General features: G+C 39.3%; 1 protein-coding gene across 18 annotated transcripts in view; it reads right to left on the bottom strand.

Moving 5' to 3' along the window:
- PARD3 (par-3 family cell polarity regulator) overlaps positions 1–20,124 on the bottom strand; it is a 447,799-nt gene that overhangs the window by 248,058 nt on the left and 179,617 nt on the right. For 13 of the 18 annotated variants that reach the window (XM_066991514.1, XM_066991515.1, XM_066991510.1 and 10 more), the window contains one exon: positions 7,793–7,924. The exons of the other annotated variants lie outside the window; for them this stretch is intronic. In XM_066991514.1, coding sequence (XP_066847615.1) covers positions 7,793–7,924 — 132 coding nt within the window. The remainder of the gene's footprint in view (positions 1–7,792; positions 7,925–20,124) is intronic. 18 annotated transcript variants of the gene reach the window in all.

Below are 20,124 nucleotides of genomic sequence, written 5' to 3'. Positions count from 1 at the left end.
AGCAAGGCTCTGCAGAACAGAGTAGGTCTTGTTCAGATTTCAGCCCAGTCCATCTGTACATACGTCTATATGTATACATGTCTATATGAGTGACCGTTTAGGATATATATCTGCATATGGTGCATGTCTATTTCTATAAGCATTACAATCCCTGAGGGTTTTTTTTTGTTTGTTTGTTTGTTTGTTTTGGTAAAGTCAACCTTTTTTTTTAAAAATTGTGGACTCCTGACACCCCTCCACATACAGAACTGTGTCCTGCCTCTGCATTCATATCTACACAGCAGCACATAACCGAGCACAGGCTGTAGCCCTGAAACCGTCTCACCTATTTAATACACAGTATGAAATGACAGATTATTTTTGAAGGAGAACAAGATAGATGCCAGCATGAAACACTGTTTATAAAAGCAGCACTACTACAGCTGTCCCCAAGCAATAAAGCTGTTTATTCCAACCTCCTATCTCATATAAACTGAAACCCTCAGCACAGAAAAATAACATTAAAGCTGTTCATAACTCCAAGACAAATATGAAAAAGAAACTCTTTCCAAAATATACAATTCAGGGCATGTCCATAAATGTCCATTTTGCATAAAAATACACAAGCTTTTGAATTCCATGATCATATTTTCTTAAAACTGATACATACTATAGTTTGAACTTTGAAATTTTATCCCTGTATATATTAATGTATTCATTATAAAGATGGGCCTTTCTCTTTAAGGCGTCTTTTTCTGTGGTTATACACACATTTAAAGAATATTAATAAATATATGTATGAGCATACTCATATCTGAGCTACATGCAGAAGAGATTCTTCTGAATTCGGCATATGTGACAACTATTCCAATGGGAAAAGAATTTGAGTCTACACAAAAGTCAGGCACAAATCAAGTTAGAACCTAAAAAAAATGGCTTTTAGATATGGAAATGAAGTTTAGATTTAGAATTCTGTATCTGAAACCATTTAGGTCCAAAGTCAGACTCAAATCCAGAAAAGGCCTGCAACTCTGATTCTCACTGTAGCAAAAAAAAATAAAAAATAAAAATAAAAAATTCAACCTTATAAAGCAGAAATCACAAACATAAAAATACAAAATTTACATGGCCATCATAAGAGTTTGTTTCTGTGGGACTTGGGCACCTAAACTCCCAGCAGAGCCTCAGCCACTGGAAGTGTCTCAGTGGAGTCCAGCCTGAACTCAGCTCAGTTGCCCTCACGTACACCTTCAGCTGGAGGTGGACCTAGACTCTGCTACTGTACTGTAGGGGGGCCTCAGTATTTATTATGTATGTTCTCACAGTATAAACACCGAAATACAGGCATCTCATTTGGGATCTCACTGCACAGTATTTTTTCTAATGCAGTAGTAGTAGTAGTAGTAGTAGTAGTAATAATAACAACAATATAATAGATATAATGGAGGAGAGCGTTGAAGCAAGTCAAGAGAATAATCATTTAATTGTGATCGTATACGGATTAGTGATACCTAACACCACTACATTCTTCTGGGAAGTTTAATGGTTTTGACTCTATCATATATACAAATCATCCCTAAGGTGTGATTAGTCAAAAAGTGTATGTATTTTATTACACCTGTGCGTAGCCATGGCTCCAAGGCATCATGGTGCTCATCTGACAGCCACACAGGGCATTTCGTTAGCCCAGAGCCAGATGCAGCTGCTGCCCCTGCTGAGACAGAAGTGGACATCTTTGTTCCTGAGCTAAAGGAGTTAACATTGTGCAAATATACACAAATAAAGGCAGCAGGTGATACCTATTTACCTGCAGCAGCAGCTAACAGAAAATACTCCAGATCAAGCTTTTGGCCTTCTACATGATGTACAATTGCCGTAGCACCTGGGGATGTTGACCACCATAAAATAATGTTGACCATTCCATCAGGTGGAAGCCGTCAGGATCACGTGGACAAGAACCACCCTCAAGTAGTAAAAAAGCTGAGTGGGTGCAAGGGGGTATGGGACTGGGGAGACTGAACATTTGTAGGGGCACCTTGAGGCCTTTTGATCAGCTCTTTGACTAACATAAACCATAAATGAGTCCCCTACCAATGGTCACTGCTGGCCACTGCTTCTACCTGCCCATGTTTACCCTATGGCCTAATATTTAATATGATAGCACATGCCAAATCCAGCCTTTCTTGTCATTGTCCTACAGCGCTGCCCGGAGAAACACAGCAAACTGCATGATAAAGCTAGGGCCATGTTCACTGCCTGGTAACATTTCTTCATCTCATGATCAGCCTCAGCATGGTTCTGCGTGGTCTCACAGTGCCTGGGCAGCCTCCTGGCTGGCTGTGACAATCCAGTGAAGACCCCCCCAAAAAAAGAGCCAGAGCCCCTGCATTAGGCCTAGAGCTGTGAACATATAGGTAGCATACCTGTCTTTGTGACAGAAAGGTGTTCTAAAGAACATAACATTTCCTACCATCTTTGTCTTTTACACTTTATCTGCTGTCATGGTTCTATATTCATTAATGTTATCATGAGAAAATTTATATGTATGTACTCAGGGAGAAAAGCAGTGAGACTCTATTTGACACTGTACAGAATAACAGACAACTGGCTAAGACTGAAGCCTAGATAATTCTTTTTCCAAATCTTTAACTAGCAGAATTCTTTACTAATGACAATATTTTTTCCTGTAGTTTCAATCTGTACACATGAGCAGTTTGAGGCAGGAACAAACTCTGCCCCACAAGCCTCTCCATCTCCTGTTCATGAAACACAGAAATTGCAGACCTTTACGTAGTATAATTACAGAAATAGTAAAACAAACAAATAAACAAAAAAGTAAAAATAGACCTGTTGGACAAGGAGAAACACAAAAGAGGTACACCAGTGAAAATAAAGATGATTATATACATTAGCTTTACCCCTGTGAAACATTCAAAGCTAAACAGAACAAATGAGCTACATTTCTACCTTCTATTCTTATATAAAGGCATAAAATAGAATCAGGGGTTTTGTTGTTAAATGAAAAATTTGACAACATAGGTAAACTGGCACATAAGAATCCAAAGGAAATTAATGGTTTAAATTCACCAACCTAACTCTGAAGCTCTGATTTTCTTTTTCAACTGGTAGTGCTGAAATGCACTAATTTATACCATCTGAATGTTTTTAGAGTCTATTCAATCGTAGCAGGCCTTATTGTGCTGAAAATAACAGCTGAAGGCAGGTACTCTATAGCTGGAGATTTAAGACCATATGCTATTTGAACATCTGATCTCATTGTTGAAAAAGGAACCAGAGAGACTGTACAAGATCACTATGGATGGATGTCATAAACAACTTACCAGAAGTGTTCTGCACAGCAAATTTGTGCTCAAGAGGACAGCAATAGCAACCACTTCTCATCCCATTTCAGGATATAATTTAGTTGCTTTCATCTCTGGCTTTTGCTAGGTACTTGGAAGCCACTGGGATTTTAGGAACCAGACCTGTTCTGCTGTAATAACCATGAAATTTTACTTCATCTCCTACCTTGCTTTCATTAGCGAGCAAGTACACACATATACAGATATGTATCAAATACAAATAGATATATGCATATATATTTAAATACAGGTTTAATTGAACCAATCTCTTTGTATTTGCAAATCCTATCAACTGCTTCAAAATGAAGCAGGGCAGCTGTAGAAGTTCCCTTTCCTGCTGGTCTCGCACCTTTTCCCAGTGCACAGAACAGCAGGGTGCTCTTAATCCTTCTGCGAAATAGGCTTCTCCAGCAGAGCAAGGAATATACTATTTCAATTCAAGGTTTCTTGATCACTGCCAGCTTCAATATTCGACTAATGAAACTAAAATGACCACCCAAGAGAAGCGTTCTGTATACTTAAATTTCAAAAATTGGTGAAAATTTAACTCTTTCATATGTTACATTTTCATGTCTCCCTGGTATGAAACAGCATGATTCCAGATTTGATCAGGCCCCTGAGCAAGTCTTGAGGTGAAATGAAGAAAAAAAAGATTTCTCAAATAAAAGTGATATTACCATATAGATGAATTAATTTGGATAGAAGTAAAGTATTTCAAGTAATTTCTCAAAGCCTGGTTGCTGCGGGAGAAAAGAAAGTGCTGTGGAAGGGAAGGTGAAGAAGGGGAAAAAAAATACTTTTTCTTTTCTTAAAAGATTTCAGAATTAATTTTTTATCACTATCACTTGGCAATCTGTATGACAGAACTAGTGAAATTATTGAGTGAAGCGGTAACAAAAAATACAGGCCTTACTTTTCTAAAAGGTATTCTGAAATGGTATTTGGATTTTTGATTTTGTAATGGCAGTGTGTTTCTTTGGTACAAACAGTTTCACATAACTGCCTTCATGGCCATGAGAAATACCAAAGCTTTCTGAGAATTACACTGATCAATTTGCCCTGTAGAAAACTGGAGAACTCTGGAACTAAACTGGGAACAAACCTTAGGTAAAAGTAGCTCACCAGCTTATATAACCATAACATCTTAAAGGACGCAGGAGGCAAAATTAATCTTTTCCACTTCTTTGATGTATCATTCTAATTTAGCAGAGCCCTAGTAAAGCTCAATAGGTAGGAGCAAAAGCAATTACTTCAAGGAATTTTAACAGGCTTCATGCATTCTTCCATTTAAGGCACTAAAACCTACACGAGTCTACAGAAGTATTTCTCTACAACTACTAGAATATAAATCTAACCTGCCTTGATTAGTCCCTTCTACAGCAGCCTATAATGATTTCCTAGAAAGGAGGTATCTTGCATTTTCATCTGCAGGGCAGGCCATGATGTGGCAGGATTATTGGTTGCTCCATGGTTCTGCTTATTGGAAATGAGGCGCTGTCCACAGAAAACAACCGCACTTGTTTGGCACATCACAATTCCAGCAAACGTTCATGTATGATAGAAGCTGACTGCGATCATCCTGACATTTTTGGTGTGTCGTTTCTCCTTATATTCTAAAGAGGAGGTGAGGCAACTTTGAGAGAAGCGATTCAATCCAAGCCAGGAAAGCCGCCATCCAAGAACAAGCCCCTGGAGTCTGCCAGATGAACGCAGTGTTTCCGACCATCTAGTCTGCAGAGCCACAGAGGCAGGTCGGACCAGCACTGTTATCATCCCTCCTATCTGTCATGAGCCCTGCACAACTGGTTTCTTCTTGGCATGGCCTAACACCTCCCACCAGACCTACTGTCTGCTACTTCTTGTGCACGTACTGGCACAGAGCACCCCAGCCGCCTCCAGGGCTGTGCTGAACACACAGGCATCGGTCTGGAAGTCGCTAAATGAATTGACTTTGCCAGATTAGCAAACTACACTGCAGCCTTGTTGGAGTTTCTCATTTTGCACGTCTGCTCTCAGGTTACCCATTTCCACTGACAGTATTTCTACAGTTTTGAATACAGAGCATTACTAAAGGGGAGAAAATAGGATACGAAAAACTATATTGCAAGAAAAATAAATGCTATACACACTATAAGTATGGAACTAGAGTATATAGAATATTCATAACTAGAATATTTATAAATTCAACAATATTTCTGAGTGAATGATATGCTTTAAAGCCAGTAAGATAGGACTGGCCTTTTGTCTCTGGCATAATTATCTCATCTATTTGTAGTTCCTGTAGTTACAAGAACTTGTTACTTGTCTTTTTAAAAGAATGAGAACGTGACTGTGTTCTGAAATTTCTGGTTTGCTTATTATCAAGCTTTCCAGAAAACTCTGCTAAATTAAACAAAAAGCAAACAGAAGTAAAAGGCCTAACCAGTGAAAAACAGAGCCCACAGGACACTGAAAAAGATACTAGAGTTTAAAACCCAAAGACAAAGGGAAGGGGATTTCTCCACTAGGCCCTTCCTTCCCTTCTCTGCAGAGCTGTACTTCAGCCCGTCTTCACCACAGGCCTTCTCCTGTTCATACCCTGTTAGATGGTTTTCAGTCTAATTAATTATCCTGCTGGCATGAAATCGCACAAGCATCTTCCAGGTACAGGCAGATTCATTAACACACTGAAAGAATTAATCCTTTCTCCTTCAAAAAGCAACAAACAAAATGCCAAAAAGTCGCTCATAAGAAATATGAATTTGCAAATTCAGACTTCAACCAGTTAACAAGGGTAATAAATGCAATTTCAGACTACCACTAGTGCCCAATTATTTACCTGATTTGTGAATAAATTGAACTAGTTAAGCTGTTCAGAGACCAAAATCAGCAGAAAACTTAATGCTTCTTTGAACATGGATGCTCATCTATTAAAATATTTATGTACCCAACATTTTACAGGAAGATCACTATTAAGATTCCCAATCCAACCTCTTTTGCTGAGACAACAGTTTCATTAACTGCCACAGTGAAAATCTAATGACGTATGAAGTATGCCTCGAAAACATCAAACAAACAGCACTATCACAGGAGACACCTTCAGATCTGGGCACCAACTTTCCATTGCAATATAGATGGAGACAGTTATGGATGTAGTTTAACTCACCCGCACTACCTGTACTCCTTCTGAGGGGAAAACAGCAATGGAATTGCCAGCACCATTCCTGTCATTAAATGTGCAGAGGAAAAAATACAAGGACCAAGGACAGAGTTTCTTCATGAGCCTGATGAGTTGAAATGAATCTGCAGCTAATTACAAGATACACAAATAGCTAATAGCTCACATTTGTTGGTTTGTGGGGGGGTTGTTTTTTTCTTTGTTTGTTTGTTCATTTTTAAGGTTTTTATACTGTGTGGTATTACTTAAGTAATATTATTTAACTAAGAATAGGGATGAATAAAGAAAGTTTGGAATACCCTAGCATTAAGGCATGCTGAACTTCAACTATTGATATGACTTTAGTAGGTAAGGGAGAGAGCAGTCACGAGATACCAGCCCAGATTTGGATTTTAAAACTTTTCCTCTGTTCACACAGCACAGTGTGAGAAACTTGGGCTGTGTCAGGAGGTTAACTTCTCTTTGAAACTCCTCTGTATAAAGCAAATTATGTTTTTATACCCTAATGCTGTAAAATACAAACCTTGTACATTAATGTCAATGCATAAACTCAACATTGCATACGGAAGAAAAATGAGAAAACAATCCTATATATGCACTATTCTATATATGGGCTTCCTGTTATATCCCCAGTCTCCACAATAAGGTGCATTTTCATTGTACATTTCAAGGCACTTCTTGAAAAATCTCAGACACATACAAATACATGAAGTGACTGCTATGTAATATTAATTTCAGACCTTCAACCCTCTATGACTGCCAGATTATTAATATAGGAAAAACAAATTGGAACTAGTGTCTCAAAATATCCCAAGATCAAAAGTGGTAGAAATGTACACTAAATAAATATGATAGCAGTTTCTTCAAATTTATTATTCATATATTTTGCAAGGTTAAGAATAACAAGCATTTAAAACTGCAATGCCTAAACTGACCCACATTGGTCTGCTGTGTAATAACATCATTAACTTTTAACAGCAAAATATTTATAAAAATAATATTCTCTAAATAAATTAACCCTCTTGGTATCATTTGTGAAGAACAGCAGTATTCCACATACAATATAAATGGGTGTATAACTCAAAAATGAAATAATTTGCAGCTGCCCATTTTCAGGCTTAGTGCAGTTTTTTGGAAGCAGAAGCAATCCCATAGCAATTTAGTCAGCGTACTTCTGGAGTTTGAATCTTGCTTAGAGAGCCAATATCACATAAGAATATACTTCTTTGTAATACTTTGGAGTAGCATAACGATTAGATTGATAAAGTAATATATATATATACATATATATTACCTGGTCTTGCCTCTCCAGCCACTTGTCCACCATGGGATGACTGGCACTTAACGATGACCGAGCATTGTCTCTCTGAAACTGGTTAGACCAGCTACTAGTATCTCGTGGTAGGCTTCTGTAGTTTTCATCTTTCTATTTTAAAAGAAACAAAAAAGTGGCTTATAAAAAACAACCAGTCCTTGCACATTATCAATGCAGCTGGTTATTAAAATAACACAAAGGGAACGCGGACAAAGGAGAAAGCAGGTCTGGCTGGTCCCAAGAACCAGCCACACGCACAACTCAACTGCCTGGTGTGTGCACGTGGCCGCTCAGTGGCAAGAGCTCCCCTTCCTTAGCACCCATGAAGTCCAAACACAGCCTTCAGTGGGTTGGTAGCTCCCAAACCCATTTGTACTTCACTACAGCCCTTTTCCAACTTCAAACCCTCAGTGCACGGACTTCCCAGGCAGGTACTCAACAAGGCTCTCAGAGTACCGGGCTCCTTAGTTTCATTCATCCCAAAAGCAAACACGCCATACATCAGTCCATCAAGTGACAGCTACGGCAATTCGCCATGTACCCACGTCTCTGAATGCAGTCAGTTTTACAGTCAAAGCTGTCTCACTGCTCCAGGTACTGTCCTGTACAACACAATAGCATGGTAGGGAGTTCAAAGGTGGAATTTATTATCCCACACCACAAGGAAAGATTACAACTGATGTTATGCTTTTTTCCCCTTAACATCCCAATATTACCTGTTTACATGTAACATGTTAGGTAAAGAACTCACACTTGAAACTTGTTATCAAGTTGGTTTTTCTCAGTTCAGAGATTTTTTTTTCCCTGTCCCTGTTTGCTTGGTTAGCCTGGGGATGTACAAATACAGTCTTATCTGTAAAACTGCAGCAGGTGGAGACTGTGCGGATGGAAATACATTTATCACACTGTGATAAAAATATTTACAGATTTTTAATTGATAAGTTATAGTTTGCATTTTCTGCTTATCTTTCTCACAAGTACAAATTCTTCAGCCTCTAAATACACTTAGTCCTTACCCAGTCTGATCACCAAAAGCCAATAAAGACAAGTGGCAGATCCTTAGTGTTGGGAGTTACCCTTAGCCCGAAGTCTACAGAACAACTGTTGATTTACACCCATTAGTGCCCTCCAACTGAATGCATATATGGAACTGAAATTCCCCTAGGCTTTTCAAAAACAGGTTGTAAATAAGGATCCTTCATTCAGACGCAGAGTATTTTTTCCAGTCAGTGTATATCTACCTCAATACCAAGTCAGACAATTTAGAGAGTATCTGTTTTTCTTACAGTCATACATAAGCAAACAAAACAGGATTGTAGTTCCATATATTTTGCAATACTACTGCCTCTAGGAATCTTGAAAATCTCTAAAAAATACACCAGGGCACATTCACAATTTTATTATTTCTAGCACACAGCAAAGTTTTGACCCCTTTTTAAATCAATACTTCATTCCATCAGCATAAGTATTTCCTTCCCCTATTTAGTCTATTGATATTTCTTTTGCCTGGCACAGTGTTAGTCCAATACTCTAAAACACAGACTGTAGCATCAATTCCCTTACAACTGACTGTTACAATTTGATTTCTTGTAAATGTACGACATGCTTTGCTAGGAAATTGAACTCTCCATATAACTGTGATACATAGCAGAGTTTTCAAAAACTTCCTGGGTGAGAGCAGTCTTTTTCTATACATATCAAACTTAATCTTTCTTAATTGATGACAAGTTCTTTTCTTGAAGGAGACATTGTAGCATAAAAGAAATCTTCCATTTCACAACATTAAAGCTTGAATTCAACCAGCACAAGATATCCTTGCAAAAATACGCCTGCACAAGTAACTAGCCTAATAAATCTGCATCATAAAATAGTTTAACCTGTAGTTAAACTAATAGTTAACCAAATGAGTAAGAACTTCACATCTTTCAACTACTAAAATGTTCCGGTTTTCCAGTGTGATTAAGCACACATCAGACTAGACCCTTGCTTACAAAAGTGATAGTGGAAGTCAGTCACCACTTTGTACAACCACAGCAAGAGCCATAAGAGACAGGAAACAGTATGCAGAAATTGATTTTTTCCTACTGCTTCTCTTATTCAATTCTCCTCGTTTGGTGACAGCGGTGGCACAGTTCCTATAAGCCAAAACAACAATTTGTCTTGCTCAAAGTGGTGGAAAGGTATAACAACAAAATCAAAACCTGGACAAAGAAATAAAGGATTATTTTATGCACATAAAACCCCATTCAGTTGGTGCATGAGTTATTGTTATCTGACAGTAACTTGTTATCTGACAGACCAGTCTGAATGAATAGAAATTTCTTCCTCCTATGCCTTCTGTATCCCTATACTTTATAGATAATTCTATTTTTATTGATTCATGTTTACAATCTTCAATACAAACTTTTTAAAAAGACTTTTTTCTACGCTACACAAAAATCTCTCTCCACAGAGCCCCCATTAGCCATGTACAATCCAGAAGTAATAGAGAAGGGAAAAAAAGAAACAAGTTCATCAAAGGAAGATGTTCAGGGAAGTGTTCTTCAATCATTCAAACACTAAGTGTCTCTGATCTGAATTATGCAGGACAACAGCATTGCTTACAGTTTATATTGGAACTTCCTGCTGTGAAATGTCTTTAAATGCCACAGCACACAATACAGGTGAAGTTATCTTTGCTAAGAGTAAAAGAGAGCTAAATTAGGCCTCTGTTTGGCGTGGCTATACTGTGCCAAGAATTCTGCAAGGAGTTTATGCCTAGTAATATCTGTGCTGGCCAGAATAATATATTCCTCCTATCTACCAAACTATTTCTGCTGTAGTCCACTTCCGTAGAAGATCGCCTTTCTCTTGATAAGGCATACACCAGATCACTTTTTACAGAAGGCATTAAAAGTTACTCAGCAATTTTTCTGGAAGAGATGTGGTCCCCGTGACTTCTTGTGCTCTGCAGCACAGCTCAGAGACCAGTCAAACCAGCATTATCAGCATGTGACAAAATACTTTACCAGGGTTTGAATCACACACAGAGCCAAAAAGTAAAACAACAGAAAAACAACCTGCCGTAGATAAGAATGACGCTTGTTTCTTTGTTGTGGCCAAAAGCTGTGTTCTCTGCTGGTGGTGGCACTACTGCAAGAAGGGAGCTGGACCAGGAGCCCAGGGAGCTTCGCTTCTAACCCTGCTGCTCGCAGTCCTGCCACCTGCACAACAAGACCTCCAGATGCTGCTGGCAGCCTGGAATCCCACCTGCGTGGAGATCTCCATTGCTGCTACTGACAGACTTCATTCAAAGATAGCAATGGGAATGAGTGTTGGGGCCCATTCTCTTTGGTATCTTTATTGATAGTTTGAACAAGGGAATTGAGTGCACCCTCATTAAGTTTACAGATGACACCAAGTTGGAGGGTAGTGTCGATCTGCTGGAGGGTAGTAAGGCCCTGCAGAGGGACCTGGACAGGTTGGATTTATGGGCAGAGGCCAATGGGATGAGGTTCAACATGGCTAAGTGCCCGGTCCTGCACTTTGGTCACAACAACCCCATGTAGCGCTATAGGCTTGGGGCAGAGCAGCTCGAAAGCTGTACTGAGGAAAAGGATCTGGGGGTGCTGATTGATGCTTGCCTGAACATGAGCCAGCAGTGTGCCCAGGTGGTCAAGAAGGCCAAAGGCATCCTGGCTGGTATCAGGAACAGTGCAGCCAGCAGGACCGGGGAGGTGATCGTCCCCCTGTACTCTACTCTGGTGAGGCCGCACCTCCAGTGCTGTGTTCAGTCTTGGGCCCCTCAGTACAAGAAGGACATCGAGGCCCTGGAACGTGTCCAGAGAAGGGCTACGAAGCTGGTGAAGGGCCCGGAGCACAAGTCCTGTGAGAAGCAGCTGAGGAACTGGGGTTGTTTAGTCTGAAAAAGAGGTGGCTGAGGGGAGACCTCATTGCTCTCTACAACTACCTGAAAGGAAGGTGTGGGGAGCTGGGGGTCGGCCTCTTAGATAGCTAGTGATAGGACTAGAGGGAATGGCCTCAAGTTGCACCAGGGGAGCTTTAGGTTGGAAATTAAGAGATATTTCTTATCAGAAAGAGTAGTCAGGCACTGGAAAGGGGTTGCCCAGGGAGGTGGTGGCGTCACTGTCCCTGGGGGTGTTCAAGGAAAGGTTGGACGTGGTGGTTAGGGACTTGGTTTAGTGGGTGACATTGGTGGTAGGGGGATGGTTGGACCAGATGATCTTGGTCTTTTCCAACCTTAATGGTTCTATGAACTATAGTGGTGGAAGTGAAAAACACATAGCTGCAGCTTAGACATTAGGACTTACTGAACAAGCTGCAATGCTGTTTGCTATTTAAAGGAAACAAACAAACATATATATGTTGTAGAATATGCAAACAAATAACCCAGAAAGCTTTCCTTCTATTCAGCATGATTTGGCATTAGCATGCCCGCTCCAAACATCCAACTGGGAAAGGTATGTGTCGCTTTTAACTTCAATACCATAAAGAGAAAGATTTTATGGTGCAGAAGCCATCAGGGTCACGCAGGGAATTCTCATTTCTACTGGAGCTGCAGCTGGAAGCCCTCCTGAGACTGGTACTGACACGCATCATCAGTTACAATTAAATGCTGTAATTTTTTTAAAAAAAAGTTCTTTACCAAACATCTTTGGGGACTGTGGGCCATGGCAGGTTTATGATGTTTGAAATGGAAATTGATCAGTATAACACTAAAAGTGTCAAATCACCATATTGCCACTATACTTAATAGTAGCATTTTGCAGTATTTTTAATGAGGATATAGAATCTAACTCCTTAAGATTTAGTTCAGCATGGTGTCCCTGCAGGGTTTTGCTGGAGGCTTGGGTGAAAGGGGACAGAAGTGAAGCGATTTTGTTGTACTTTTAATTTCAGATGATTTGAAATATATAACAAGCTCCTCATCAAAGACTCCACAGCTTGTAGATGAAATGATGCATTAGTATGATCCATGTACTCTAATTACTAGCTGTCAGTGCATAAACTCATTAGTGATTTTAACCTGCAGTTGTACCACTAAAGAATTCCAACATTACTAACCCAACAAGAAAGTCCTTCACACCATACAGTGCCTTGTCCATGCCTGTTACCTCATTTGCGACTACACCACTTTCCAAACAGCAAAGAGTGGGGTTTTCTTCTTTCCTTTTGCATCCTGTATCTCTAATGTAAAGTGTAGTGAATTTTTGGTAGTTTCTCTTACTACTAGACAGCAATACTACAGGAGTGAAACAGATTGAAGACCTCTCTTCATGGCAATTCTCTCAAAGGAGACCCAAAAATCTCAACCAAGTTTTCTCTTTAACTATTTCTACAGCAAGTTATCCACCTCCCGTTCAGGAGCTTCACTAAGAGAAACCATTTGGGGCACTTGAAAATTTTTAGCTATATCTATTTTCTTGTATGCTGCACCTTTTGGAGACGGGTTTTTGTTTGTTTGCTTTTGATACCTTGTGATGGCCTCAGGCTGTGGCCATATTTCCATGTTGATGAGAGACGAGACTTTGCTTCATCTTTTGAGGTTACCATTTCATTTGATCAACTTTGGACAAGTAAATGTCTGTAAATATATTTATTGGTTGAATCACTATAAAAGCTGTTCTTTCTTTTTATGCTCCACTGTGTCCATGCTAGACCCTGGACAGTTTGGTGTCACACTTGGACAGGACTGTAAAAGCTGCAATTAACAAAACACTCATGTAATTAATTTAAATACAGCTCTGATACAAACATCTGTTTACTAATTCAGTAATATACATATATACTCATTTTCAATGCTGTCTGAAGATCCAGTAAACAGACTCCTGTGTGGTTTTTTTTTTTTTTTGGTTGGTTGGTTGGGTTTGTTTGTTTGTGGACTTTAAAGAAATAAATGAGGAATAAAACCAACTGGTCCCCATTTCTTAAAAATGTCTATTTTTAAACACGTCTATTTTCCAGGGAAAATACATTATATATGGGAAATTAATTAACCCAGTAGATGTGATGTACTTACAGAAATTCACAATAAAAAATACTTCTTACCTAGAGATCAGATTTGGATTCAATCTCTCTATTCATGAGCAGCTTTTTTTATCAACAAATTGTACCAGATTTCAACAGTTTACCTGAGAAGGAACTGTACCAGTCACTAAATAAGTAACTCCTTATAAACATTTGTATATCTTAAGAAACTGACACTACCACTTGGGTGATTTTCCTTTTCCTCTCAGAAGATTCAGTTTATTTATCACTCTACAGTTTAGTTTCAAAGCTAGCTTTGTTTGCTGTATATTGAAGAACATGACCTCAGAAGCTACAATAATCTAGATACAGCCCAGCCAAATGCATATAACAAGAATCCAGTCCCAATCACCAAGTAAGTATCAGGAGCATCTAATCTTAGGCCATTCCTAGGAGTAAAGAGAGGACTCCTGTATTAAAGAATTATCTCATATTTGTGCCTCCTTTTAACTCCAACCTGCAACATGGATCACTTCCAGCAACTGGTAAAAACTGTCTTAGGATGCAGAAGACGCATATCTAATATTCCAACACAGAACACAGTCATTTGTATTCCATGTTATAATGGAAACAGACGTGAAGAATGACAACCCCATAGTCATTTTGATGCCTTTAGAAAATCTAGAAAGACCTGTCTTCAGAAATGACCCCTTCTACGGATCTGTAAAAAGAAATAATTTATTATATGTTGACAATAGCTCATTAGATGCCAATGAGGAGAAAGACAATTTAAAAGCCAATGTTATGCTTAAGTTCTATCATCATATGTTCAGAAATTTCCAAAGTTGTGCAACTCCAATTCATATATTCCATGTTACGCCTTGATTGACAAGCAAGGCCTTACCTGAAGAAAAAGCGTTATGTAGGGGCCACAACGAACGGACAGTTTTCTGTACATGTGGTGCTACATGTAGCTATTCAGTGTCAAAGAACATAGGCTAAATTAAGAGTAGACTAAGAACTGTGACACTGCCTATCCAAATCATTCTGTTGATCTCTCTTGTTTACAAAGGAAAACAAAAATGTCACAATCTTTGCATGTACACGTGCAAAAACAAAACTTACCATGCAGTGTATATTGTTTTTTCTCAGACTGAGGGACAGGAAAAAAAGCTTCCTCTTCAATTCACTCATTACTTGTTAATCTCACAATAAAACCTCATGAGAGATAATGCTAAACAACCAAAATAACATATGGCAGTTGATATTCTGTAATTATAATTCTGAAGCTGGATTTTATTTCTGTAAGCTTCTTGAAACAACACTAAAAAGGCATCGCTTTCCATAGCGTCATTTTAAAGAAAAACAAATGAATCAGTTAACTTAAAATGCCAAGAAGCTACAGTTCTGATTCCTGTACACATTATACTTTCTAAGCAGTTTCCCTTTCCATTTTTTTTCCACAACAGTGAAATATTCTCTTAGACCAATTGTAGAACATCTAGAAAGTGTCCTTTAAGAAAAATAAATCACTTAGGTCTTTTTGACTTCTTTTAAAGCCAGTAAAATTATGTCCAAAATATTTTTTTTAAAAAAAAAGGAGCTGAAGCTGATTTATAGTCCCCTCCCAAGTTGCAATTCCAATTGGCCTATACAAGAATATCTGTAAGATCAGACCTCCTCTTTTGAAATTTTCTTGACTCAGTCAATTCCCACCTCATTTTGCTGTGCTGCTTTAAAGGGTTCTAAATAGTTGCTTATGTCCAGCTATTTATGAATCTATACACTTATTTATATGCAATAATGGAATTATGCACAGTCCTGACATTTTCACTGATATTTGATTTTGTACCCAAATTCATACAATGCTTTACGTCAATTTGGATTTAGTGAAACAGCATTTGTAAAGCTGTTTATCTTAATGTTAACATCCCTTCATTTCATTCCTTGGGAGAGCCAAGAAATTAAATTCCAGGAAGGGGAAAAAAGCTGGCAATTAAGTAATTTCAAAAGTATGCTTTGAATATAGGATTTAACAAATGGGATTTTAATATTAAATATATTTGGAGAGTTAAGGGAGACAGGAAGCAGCAAGGCACAGGAAACTTCACAAGAATCTTATATTTAGATCTTGAAATTAAGAATATCTTATAAACCACCTGCATTATCCTTGTAAGTGTAGGTAAATGCTTTCAGGTGGCCATACCTCTAAAATAAGCATTTGAAAGTAGCTTCCACCAGCTGTTTTTATGTTTAGAAAATTGTATCTGCATGACTGAAAACATGGGTGAGGGGGATAAGAGAACCATTCTGTCTTCTCAGGCTAACGAAACTTAATTTTTCTTTCTTCCTTACCTCAAGGAAGGACAGCGCCTTACGGGCCGAGCCCCGGAGGCAGCGCCCCAGGCAGCAGCAAGGCCCGAAGGCAGCAGCCGTGCCCTCACCACGCCGCCACCAGTGTCCCCTCCAGCCCAGCCAGCCCTTACCAAAATCAGCCCCGTGTTCTGCATTTAACAATAGCAACAGGGGGCTCAGCGGGGCTCCCCGGACAGCTCTCAGCTGTGAAGGAAGCAGTTGGCTCAGCCGACTTGCAAATTCATTTCAGACCTTGGCCAGACTCCTTCCCAAGGGCTTTACCAAGACAGGACAAGCAGCATCTGTTTCGGCCCCAAATTCAGTCATGACAGAACTAAGCCCAGCAGGTAATGATTTTCCTGGTTTTAAAGGAAAGTTCATCATCTTCTTCCCAATCACACTGCCCCTTTATTGGTTCCATGGACGGTGAATTTCAGCCTGAGAAATTTGCTTGTTTTCTTGTGTGACTAGTACTCATTACAAAATGACATAAATTCATTTAAAAATACAACAAACACGGCAAAAAAAAAGGCTGGAATAATCATTGCTGATGCCACTCAGACTCACATTAGGGCACCGCAGGAAAGCCCAGCCTGCTGCGTGGCTTCTACTGCCCGTGCAACTGCCTGCCTGCTCATTCAGCCAAAACCCAGGCCTGCTCTGCACCAATGCACAGCCTTGGTACCACGGAAACAAGGCAGACGGACAAATATATGAATATGCATCTGCGGAAACTCTTGAAACACAAGTGTGTACTGCAAATGCAGTGTAAATACACTGCTCTGGGTTATGGTTAAATAGACGAAAACAGGTCAAAACCCAGATCCAACTACTGCCAATGAAATCCTATGTGCTTTTCTAATAAAATCACTACACCTGAACATCCAGCCTCATTTTCTTTTTTTCTTTCCTTAAATTATTCAATTTTTTATCAGGCTACTCTTACATGCCCATGTATTTTTGGTCTCAAACCCAGGGAGAGATATAGTAACGATTTTTATTTAAAAAAAAAAAAAAAAGAGGTGAACATTTAAACATGGGATTTACAAGTACACGTACACTTAGCTGACTGGCAGAGGAAAAGTCAGCCATTCATTCCAACTTAAATTTCCCTGTACCATGTACTTGCAAAGTCTGTGCCTTTCACCGTCTCTCCAAGAGGTGCTGTACACCAGCACCACCAAAGTGAAAAGACAAACATCCCATGCACCTTCCACTACGCCTCCATCACCAGAAGACACTTGCTCACCCAGACCCTCCTTGGCACTCCCAGCCCATGATGCAGCACCATGTCCTCTCACCTACGGACCAGACACTGCTCACCTGTCACACAGACAGAGGGATGGGGTAGCCCTGCACTGGGAGAGAAAGACATATTCTTCCTGCCTCACTGATGAAGAACGAAGATTGAGAGTAATCAACACACTTGCTCAACTTCAGAGTGGATGTGCAAAAAACCCATCAGTTCTCAGACCTCTTTAGCACCCTGTGCCAATAATCCATCTCTTTTGGGAAACAGAGAGGAAATTTGATAGACGGGTTTCCACAAGTGGATGTCTCACAGGAAAAAAAAAAAAAAAGAAAAAGAAAAAAAAAGGTAAAAGAACAAGAGATGGAGAAAATTGTAACTTTGGATTGGTTGCTTTTGTTGTTGGCTTTTCCCCTGCTTCTTAACAAGTCTGGTCATGACTGACTTTTGGATCCAAATAGCTGAATCCTGCCTGTGTACACAGTACTCGACAAACAGCAGAGCACAGCATCAAGTGATACACGCTGTCTGTTATCTCCCTGTGCACCAGGCAAAGATTTTTCATTTTTTATCTCCCATTTCCAACACACTGCTGATGGTGAGAAATACTGTATTTGTTTTCATATTTTGGAAGTCATGAATGCTGAGTTTTTCCATAGAGATTTTAATTTTTATTGTACTAAAATATCACTAGCTGCTCTGTATAGAAAGCCAGACTCTTCTCAGTGGTAACAAGAGGCAGCAGGCACGTACTGAAGTACAAGTCATTATGCAAGAGTGATCGAATGCTGGAAAAGCTTGCCCAGAGAAGTGGTGCAGGCTGCATCCTTGGAGACACGTATACTCAAAACCCAACTGGACACGAACCTGAGCAACCTGCTCTGGTGATGCTCCTCTGAGCAGAGCAGTTGGACAAGAAGATCTCCAGAGGTACCTTCAACCTCAGCGGTTCTGTGGTTCTATGAAAGTCATGAATTTTACACATTACCCAGGACAAAAATAACACTTACTATGTTTATTTTGTATTGCACTAAGTACGTTTCCTCTAAACTATTTCATCATCATGTGACAAGCTGCCAGCAATGATTTTCTATCACAAAGAAAGAAAACTGGTGCATATAACTTTTGTTGTTTAAATACCCATCCATCTCTCTCCCACAGCAACATTTTGTTGCATTAAAACACTTATATCAGCATTTGTAAATGGCTCTCATTTTCCTTTCCTCTTACACTATATGCAATCACAACTGAAATGACAAAACCTGTAAATGCCTGACCAAAAAGAAATGAGCTTGTTCCCAGAATGATGCCCAGTCTTTTAGTCCAGTTTTCACTAGTCAGTCTAATGAATTTCCAGTCTGCGATTCAGATTCCCTGGCTATAAAATGAAACTCATGCATGCTGTTTTAATATAGAGCTCTGAGTTACAGTTCAATTCTCTGAGTTACAGTTCAAATCTATTGAAATACCATGTCTTTAGTGACAGCGATAGAGCAAACTTCACTAAGCCAGCTTTGAAAAGACTCAAAGCTAAATGAAACGAGTTTTCACTTTGAATCTGATGGCACACCATTGGATGTACCATTTTTATATGGTATATACATCTCCTATAATGCGTGCATGCTTTTCTCCTATCTAGACATACTTCGTTGCAGAAATACATGTTTATACTCTGTCTACAAAGAGAATTAGAAAGCATTGCATCTTTCACATAAATGAAAAAATGCAATCCAACAATGTGAATATTATCTGTCCCAGCCCAATAGGAACAGTAAAAATACCTACAAGAGGAGACGGTGAGAGACACAATGCTTTACAGGTAAGGGATTTGACACTGTGTGAGACTTAGATCACTCTCATATGGCAACAGAATTTTCCTCTGCAGTTTACAGAGCCCCAAAAGACAAGGCTTCCAAGCAGGAGGAATGCACATCCTAAAACAGTTATTCCTACAAGGCATGGCTGTTCTCAAACTCATCATACATACATGGAAAGCCTATTCAAACAAACAAAAAATAAAAAAGCCCAGCTGCTGACTAAATGGCACAGGCAAAAACGGAAAAAAATTATGTGCCGAGTATACTCAGCTATGTGGTTGCTGCTGATGATCCACCCTGCAGAGCGTGTTGCGTGCCATTTGCTTTGCTCCAGGTGGGTGAATCCAGGAGCGAGAGAGGCACAGAAGCCCAGGCACAGTCATTTTTCTCTCTCATTGCTCTCTCTTGAGTTCTCTTTCATAGTGCACATTTTCACCTCTTTATGCTATAGCAATGCTGTTATCTCTGATGCAACAATATATGAATCAAACTCAGAAAAGTCACAGAGTGAAAATTTTCATAAGCCAGGTAGCCATGATATACCCCTGTACTAAGCAAGGCAGGTTAACTAGATAAGCCTTGCCTACTTCCAAGAAGCAGGATCCAAGCAGATAACTGATTTGTATTTATATGCAATGTATCTGGCTGTTGCATTTATATGTCCTTCCTGTGCACTAACACAAACATCTAAGGAAAAGGAAACCCGATTTTCATTACTGCAGCTCACACATTTTAAGTGCAGCTCGTTAAGCCAATAGTCTTTGGTACTGCATTATTAAGATTGTGATCCAAATTAATGGTTATTCAGAAAACAGCAATATCAAAAAACATTTTACTGTGATGGTAGGAACGACACGTGGTACACTTCAGCTGCATACAATCTGTTGAACTGTACAGTTCAATACAATTCAAACAAAATTACA

This window comes from Anser cygnoides, chromosome 2, assembly GCF_040182565.1.
Source record: "Anser cygnoides isolate HZ-2024a breed goose chromosome 2, Taihu_goose_T2T_genome, whole genome shotgun sequence".
Lineage (NCBI taxonomy): Eukaryota > Metazoa > Chordata > Aves > Anseriformes > Anatidae > Anser > Anser cygnoides.
The sequence above is the reverse complement of the archived record's forward strand: the minus strand, read 5'-3'. Positions and strand labels throughout refer to the sequence as shown.